This window comes from Pterocles gutturalis, unplaced genomic scaffold, assembly GCF_000699245.1.
Source record: "Pterocles gutturalis isolate BGI_N339 unplaced genomic scaffold, ASM69924v1 scaffold3691, whole genome shotgun sequence".
NCBI lineage: Eukaryota > Metazoa > Chordata > Aves > Pterocliformes > Pteroclidae > Pterocles > Pterocles gutturalis.
Window position 1 is genome coordinate 289 of NW_010100055.1, and position 8419 is coordinate 8707.

General features: G+C 39.4%; 1 protein-coding gene across 1 annotated transcript in view; it reads left to right on the plus strand.

Annotated features, from left to right (window-relative positions):
• The first annotated feature begins 2259 nt into the window (after positions 1 to 2259).
• STAT4 (signal transducer and activator of transcription 4) overlaps positions 2260 to 8419 on the plus strand; it is a 37615-nt gene continuing 31455 nt past the window's right edge. Inside the window, exons 1-2 of the mRNA XM_010078063.1 lie at positions 2260 to 2391; positions 3914 to 4058. Coding sequence (XP_010076365.1) covers positions 2264 to 2391; positions 3914 to 4058 — 273 coding nt within the window. The 5' untranslated portion in view covers positions 2260 to 2263. The remainder of the gene's footprint in view (positions 2392 to 3913; positions 4059 to 8419) is intronic.

Here is an 8419-nt window from a genome sequence, read left to right on the forward strand (position 1 = left end):
TGAAAGCAAGCAAAATCATAGAATCATAGACTGGTTTGGGTTGGAAGTGACCTTAGAGATCATCAAGTTACAACCCCCTGCTATGGGCAGGGACACCTCCCACTAGACCAGGTTGCTCAAAGCTGCATCCAGCCTGGCCTTGAACCCCTCCAGGGATGGGGCATTCACAGCTTCTCTGGGCAACCTGTGCCAGTGCCTCACCACCCTCACAGTAAAGAGTTTCTTTATAATATCTAGTCTAAATTGCCCTCTTCAAATTTATATCCACTACCCCTTGTCCTGTCACTGCATGCCCTTGTAAGAAGTCCCTCCCCATCTCTCCTGTAGCCCCCTTCATGTACTGGAAGGCAGCTATAAGGTCCCCTCAGAGCCTTCTCTTCTCCAGGCTGAACAACCCCAAAACAGGCTTACAAATATTTATTTTTTTTTTCTGAATGTGAGTTATTAATATATCATTACTTGTTTTCTTGTATGTATCTTGAGAAATAAGGTCTGTGATTGTTTATAACTATCAGTATAGCAACAAAGACAGTGAAACATCCTATCATTTACTCCTTCTCGGCAATTTAAAGAAACAAAGTAAACTTTACAGCAATATTTTGTCCTGTGCTGAAAGGAAGTACCAAAAAGGAGCGAAATGTCACTGGTCACATTTCCACTGACATTACACAGCATCCTTCATACCACACACAGAATCATCCCATCTAGCCTTTGTTAAGGAGAAACTAAAACCTGCCACTTTTACTTTTGCATGAGTAAGTACTCAGGACTCCGTTACACCTTGAGATGCTTCAGCTTCGGGGTTTTTTTTTTTTTTTTTTTCCCCTCTGGCTTAAGAAAATGCAAAATGAAAGACCACAACTTTAAAAATATGATGTATTCTCTACTTTAGAATGTTGATATTCTGAAACTATGATTCAGAATTGGAAATAGAGAAGCTGTTTATAAAAAGGTCTACTTTCTACAATAACGTCAATTTTGATGAAATTTCATTTTTTTTCAGGAAGAATTTCTATCAAAAAATATTCAAACAGATGTAATATGTTGACCTACTGCAGCATAATGTTTAGCCCATGACTGGACTTGGTGTAGTTTCTTAACACAAGCAAACATCCTAACAAAAGGAAAGATGACCTCTGGTATAGGATCAGGGGGCGGGCAGAGCCCACTCAAGGACCGATGTCCCAGGGCACAGACCCTCAGACCTCCCTCTTCTCTGCTCATCCATGATGGCCTGTTCTCAACACTACCGCTGACTTTTTATCTGCACGCCGCATCTAGAACTGCAGCCTGGCGTAGCCTGCCCTGAGGCGACGTTTTCTCTTTAGTCTTTCCTGCACTAAAAAATCACCATGAAAATGGTGTTTTCACCAGTGGGATTCATGATGTGGTGCAACCCTTGAGCACAGGTATTAGAAAGGTAAAGTTCTCCCAAGTGGAGAGAGAGTCACTCAGGCTGAGGTGTCTACCTCTGAGAGCCTGCTCACCCAAAACAATCTCTTTAGTTCATGGAGGGGAGCAGGTATTACTTCAGCCCACTCAAAACCTGCAATAACCAAGCTTCTAACTCCAGTATCTCAATAAAAAGCCAAAACTTACTTGGGGTAGTTATTTCAGTAAGAACGTCAGATCTTGTCATTGGGTGATGCTACTCTTGCTCATCTATATCTTATGACTTTATGCATCCCAATTTTTTTCTTTCTGTAATGTCAAATCTCAGAATTCTATGGCAATTAAAAATGGAAAAGATGTACTAGAGAAACAATTGAGTTTGTAAAACAAACAGAACTCTCCAAACAGAAGATGTAGGGCTCTAGGAACAGCACATTATGGCTTTAGGAAAAATCTGAGTGGTATGAGTTCATTAAGAGAGCAAATCTGTTGCTTTCTACTACTTTTCATAAGAACAGTTTTACTTGGATCTGAAGAGTACAATCCTAAGCTACTTCTCTTGAAAGAGATGCTGTGTAAATCTCCCTGCTTCATAAGCATCACACAGTACCCCAAAATATTTGCATTAAGGAAGGAAACTGGCAGAGGTGCTCATTCAAGTGTAAGAGCTAGAACTTATCTTAATGGTCTTCCTCCCTTTTCTCTCTCTTCCCTTCAACTAACTTTCGCCAAGTGCTATCCAAGACACAATGAACAGGAACATCAAGCATATAATAAGAACAACAATGAAAATAAGTGATTTATGCACTTTGGGATATTAACTCATATTCCTCTTTCAACAGCAAACATGTTTAATCTTTTCTTTTGCAGTATGTCCCAATGGAGTCAAGTTCAACAACTGGAAATAAAGTTTTTGGAGCAGGTAGACCAGTTCTATGATGATAACTTCCCCATGGAAATCCGGCATCTACTAGCACAATGGATAGAAAGCCAAGATTGGTAGGATTAAATTTATTCCCTCCCTTGTGATTTCAGTCATGAACAATTTTTTACTAGCAGATTTTAGGGTGCTTATTCTGAACTGTGCAGGCACCTGCACTTCAAGAATAGCATTCCACTAGTTATGGATTTAGCCTGTTGAACTGTCACGCTTTAAATTTAAGGAATGCCTGGAGGTGAGGTTTCATTTGAACTTAGTCCTAAACAAAATCCAATAAAAACGGTCTGGAAAATTAATGGTATTACAGGTTTTTCACAGAAAAAATAATACAAGTTAGCTTTCAATTGAAGCATTATACGTTTACCTCTTGCAGCATAAAAATATTAATTTGTCCAAAACTGCACTTAAATCTGGATATATAATTTTGGGAAACAAGCCAGCTATTTGCAAGAACAGTTCTCTAGAAGGTGAATTTATGCACAAATTTGTATCAAATTCACTGGATAGTTATCTTAAGAAAATTCAGGACTAAATGCCAAAAAAAAATTTATTATTTGTACCAGAAAGACACATCTCAATTTTTCAAGCTAAATCCACAAGACTATTGTTAAAGAAAAAAATAAAAAAAAAAAAAATCTGCTAAGGAATATCATCTTTCCTTACATTTTATAGCCCAGTGTTTTTGGGGCTATGGGAACATGGGAAACATTAAAATCTCATTTTCGCAAGATTCACCAGGAATACGTCAAACAGGCATCCATTTGGATGGCAAGGAGAGGGAATGTCCCAAGGACAAGGATGCCACGCAGACCAAAGTCTGTCTTCCTCTATTTTGCTTGCTAATGTTATTGCCCTTCATGTACCAAGCTGTTCCATAAACAGCAGAACCAGTAAAGCCTGTTTGTGTCCTTTGTCCCCTACATACCCTTCACCAGTAGCTTCAGAGTCTTCCTGTATCCCCAAATAGTTTGGCTGGGCGAAGGCTCATCTGGTGCCTGGTGTGAAGGTATATATCTGATGACTGGCCATCTGGCTGGTGCCTCCTGGAGCAAGTTATTACTGCCATTTTCCTCAGTAGAAGCACTAAATTTGGATTCCTGTCCTCTACCAACCTGTCAGTTTTCCGTTAAATTTGTAAGAACAGACTATCTTTTGGACTTTGAGCTCAGTGTCAACTTTGAAACTGGGCAACAAATTCCAAAATTATATCTGTGTGACAGACAGAGTGAGAGGAATAGTATGCATAAACCCCATTTCCTCCAAGGAGTGGGCTAAAAATATTTAAATATTCACTGGACCAGCGATTAGAAAACCCTGGTTGTCTCCCTTCTGCCTGACTGCATAGCTTGTGCTTAGAACATCCTCACCCTGTCTTTATAGCTGCATATCTGTGTGAATATAAATAAAAGGATCACAAAATCAATTATTCACAAACCTCTCTTGATAGGCAAGTCACCAGATATTTTAAAGCCTTTTTTTGCTGCCTAAACTTCTGAATGGACAATGATTTTCTGTACGGAGAAGTTTGACACCCCTCATGACACTTTAAACACGGGTGTTTCTCGCTCATTGGTTCTCCAGGGAGGCCGCATCCAACAACGAAGCAATGGCAACCATCCTTTTACAGAATTTGCTGATACAAGTGGATGAACAGCTGGACCGTGTTTCACAGGAGAAGAATCTTCTCTTGATACACAACCTGAAAAGAATCAGGAAGCTGCTGCAGGTAGGTCATCACTTCAGATGACAAACTGCATACCATCACTGCTGCCTAAAGGCAGTGCCCAGCCGCTGCTGAATGGGGTTTGTTCCTGTGCACAGCTCAGAGCTGCCCTGATTGCTATTGGGAAGACCCAAGCCTCCAGCAAGATAATTCAAAATAATAATTCCACTGCCTGTTATTTTGTGGAACAATAATTCACATTTTAATGCACTCTGTTCAGCTACAACAATGCTGTGACTTCTTAGCTCTAGATTTATCCATGTCTTGCTCAGCTTTTAAGACTGTGTAGTACTTCTGGATGTTCATATTCATTATCAATGTAATTACCATCTCCCAGACACATCCAGATATTTAGCTATGGAATAAAAATACATATTTTGGGCTTAAAGCAGCACCCTGAAAAAGGAACCCCTGTACATCATTAGCACGTTTGCTATTCCGTGCTTAGCTGGGATTGTTTGTTATGAACGGCTTAAAGGATTTTCCATTAGGCTTCTGCAAAATGGTATTTATTTTGATTGGCTAAATGCGTCTTTAATAATTGTTTAACTAAGGCAGGATTCTCAGAGTTCCACTTCATTAGTCACCTACTTCCTGACATCTATCTGTCTTCTGCATAAAACAGATATGCATCTGAGCTTAATGAAAGTTTGGGTTTTTTTCTCTTCTTTGATGGTGTTTTCCATAAGTACTTAAATGACAACTATAATGCTCGCAAAACATTTTCTTTTTTTTTCTTTTTTTTTTTTTTTAACATATATATGTATCTCTCTCTTCTGGTCTGGAAAATCTTAGCCAATTATTTTGTTCTCTTTATGGCTGTATATCTTCCTATTCTTTATCCCTAATGGTGGCCTCTTCAAAATATAACAATATTTCCATCGCTACCACTTTTTCTTCCGGTCTTATGCAAGCAGTTTCATGTAACTTGAAACTAAAGTTGCTTTTTCTTTCTTTTCTGGTTTGTGTAGCAGCACTATCCATAATTTCAGTACTGCTCAAACAGCACATTTCCTGAACTGCTTTTGGAGTTAACTGCAGAAAGGTTAATCCTGTTATTTCTGTCATGGTCTTGGCACAGTTTAACGCAGCAGGGCCGAGACAGAGCTGTATCACCTTAGTGAAGGCATTCTCCCACAGTAGCATACACGTGGAAAGAGCATTTTAGGGCACTGAAACAAGCTGTTGCATTGGTGTATTCCTGCCTTAAAAGGTTGTGCATTTGTGATTATACCTTCACATGGGCGCATGCAGAAGGAATGATGTATATTTACATACAGGCTTTAAAAAATTAAAGTCTCTCGCTATTACTTCTTCTCTTCACATAATTGATTTTATTCTAAAAATTTTAACAAAACTTTGAGTGGCAGCATGTTCTGTGAAATTAGACATATCAAGACAAGTAAAGAGGCCTTGGGCACACAGACACGAGTTTACGTAATAGTGAGTGCAAAAATTTCCAGAATGAAAACCGTTTCCTTTAAGTCCTGGCAAGTTTAGAAATTATATTATGATGTACTCCTGAAAAGGATAAAGCAAAGGAGACATTCCAGAAAAGCAAGAGAAGGAGAATATTAAGTGACTTCTGATGAAGGGGTTTCTGAGGTAGCAAGGATCTGAGTCACGATTCCAGAACAAGCCAAAACGCTCAGGCATCCCCATTACAACTGCACAGCAAGGTTACAGTCACCATATAATACTTACAGCAGCCGCAAAGCCTGCACCAGAGCTGGGCTCTTCCTTCTCTAGGTAAAGCAGCAGTAAAGGTCCATGGGGAGTAGCCTAACCCATTATTTCACTTCATTGCTGCCTCTGAAAAGAAGTGTCACCACACCAGCTGTGACATGCACCAAGTTTTTCTTTATTGCCCTGACTTCACGAGCTTTCTCAAGCAGTGAGGTCTCTCTGCTCCCCTGGTCTGTAGCACATGGAGAGGACTTGTGCAACGCTAGAATTATACCGGTTATTAACAAGGATCTCAGTCTTGAGCTTTGCAGTAAAATGTTTCCAGCTGAGCAAAAATATACAAGCTCTCTCCACCACTTACAACGTAGGCCTTTCTCCATTATATCAAGACAGCAGATAACCTGTATTTAGATAAAGCGCTACTCATTCAGTTTCAGAATACACACGCGAACCACCAGATACTGAACGGCACTTTCATTATGAGAGCTTTTCCTGATGTCTTACGATCTTTAGCACTATCACTCATGGTGTATTCTGATTTCCAAATAATTTCTATAGGCTGGAGTAGGACCAGAGTCTTGCAATGGGTTTATTTTTATTATTATTATTAATAATAATGGACAGTGCCTCTCTTACATGAGTGTTTATTATTATTTTGGATGAGGCAAATAACTTAAACTATGTCTTAAGAAATCTGTAACACAGGTATTTTGGATTTGTGTGTAAATTACTATGTTACAACTTGTAATTTTTAGAACATAGGTTATAAGTGCATTTTCAGCCAAAGTATGGGCTGCATGTTCTATAGCACTGCACTGCCAGTCTCCTGAGATTCAACTGCTGAAATTATTTCTTTATTGGCTAGGTAAGTACACCAGGAAAAAAAGATGTTACAGTAGTTGTAATCAGCTGGCATCCTATCCTTGTTACTGTCAAGTATTATTAATGGCCTATGAACTGTACTTGACACAGAGTATGGACTGTATTCTGCTGTAATGTCCTTAAATTTGCGTATGCAAATTATATAATTATAATGGATCACTGATGGTATTTTATTGTTGCATACACGAGAAATTTGCAACTGGGCATTTGGCTCCCCACCCACAGCTGGATGCACTTCCAGATACCCAACGCCTGCAATTTGAGCTAGTTCATGACAGTTTCACAAGACAACACCTGAAAAAGATGACTGATGTACACAGTACAGTGCCGTGGTCCCTTTTGTCCCAACATACCACCGAGAGAAAGGGGGACTGGAAGAGTACACTGTAAATCTAGGGAGATTTTTCACCGACTTTGATGGAGGAAAGATTGGTTTCCTAAATAGGAGGGGAAGCTGCATTTGTAAACATCTTCTCACTTCTGGTGACTCTGTGAACAGTGCTGGTTTGATTTTTCTCTGGAGGTTAGTTACCATGAGTCCACCTTTCTCTCTGCTTTGCTCTCTAGCACAAGCACTTCCTTGAAACTTCACAGTTAACTCCTCTTCCTTCCCCTCTATACCACACACACAGACGTACAGACACATGTACAGCTTGCACACACACACACAGAGCTGTTCAACCTCGGCACATGATCCGAGTGCACTGTTTGTTCATTATTCTGAGCTAAATTATCTTACAATATTAAGTAATATTTGTCAAATTAGCTAACGCTGGAATCCAGCATTTATCACTAAGAATGCAGAACAGTATGTTGAGCTATGGTACAGGTTCCTAAATACCATGACAATAGCAACAGTAAAATAGTTAAAATTAGAGAACACACAAAAGCCATTCAAAAGCAATCTGTAGTTCTTGACAAAAAGCAAAATGAGGAACTAATGTTTAATTAGAAATACAACTAGATCATTAATTAAGAGCAGCCTTAGAAGAGGAAGCAATGCACTCTTTATAAATAGCTTGTGCAGCTGTTTGCTAGACAGCAAAGGATGCGTTAAGACCAAGATTCCTGGTGCTGTTACTGAATCTAGAGAGGGTTATGCCTATGAGTTACCAGCACCACAGCCAAGCACACGCCAGCCGAAAGACCATTTGTATTATAAAATGGAGAAAATGTTCTATTCTGAGCTTCACTTGAAGCATCTTTGTGTAAACATCTTACGCTCCATGAAAATAATGGTGGAAATAGTGGAAGAAGTGAGAACTTGCCTGCCTCACACTTGCAGTACAAAGCTTTGGGCTGTCTTAGGCATTGTGAAGGGCAAAGAGAAGAATTCCTAGCAGGAAGACAGAGCTGCCTGGCACCCTTGCTTTTAGAGCACAGGGACCATCCCTAATCTCTCACCATTAGAGAAATAACTACGGAAGGTGGCATTTCTGCTCAGACTGCTGACATTAGCGAAATTGTCTTGAAGCAAAAAGAAACATTGACCAGGAAACATGCAATTTGCCAAACTTATAAGTGCTTGAGAAAGTGCTGAGCAATTTAGCTAAGCAGCTGAGGTTACTGCCGGCTCTCAGTAATTTGCTTCTCTATCCAATTCTTGCTTTCATTAGAACATCACTTCTTGACATTAATCTGGTATAAATGCACATATTACATTAAAATCAAGATCAGTGTTTTAGGTTAAAATCCCTCATATTTACTTCTTACATTATTATTACTTCTCTAGTCAGTAAATTGGATTCATTTTTATAGCAGAGCAGTCTTTTGTTGCTGTGCTTTTCAGCCGCAGA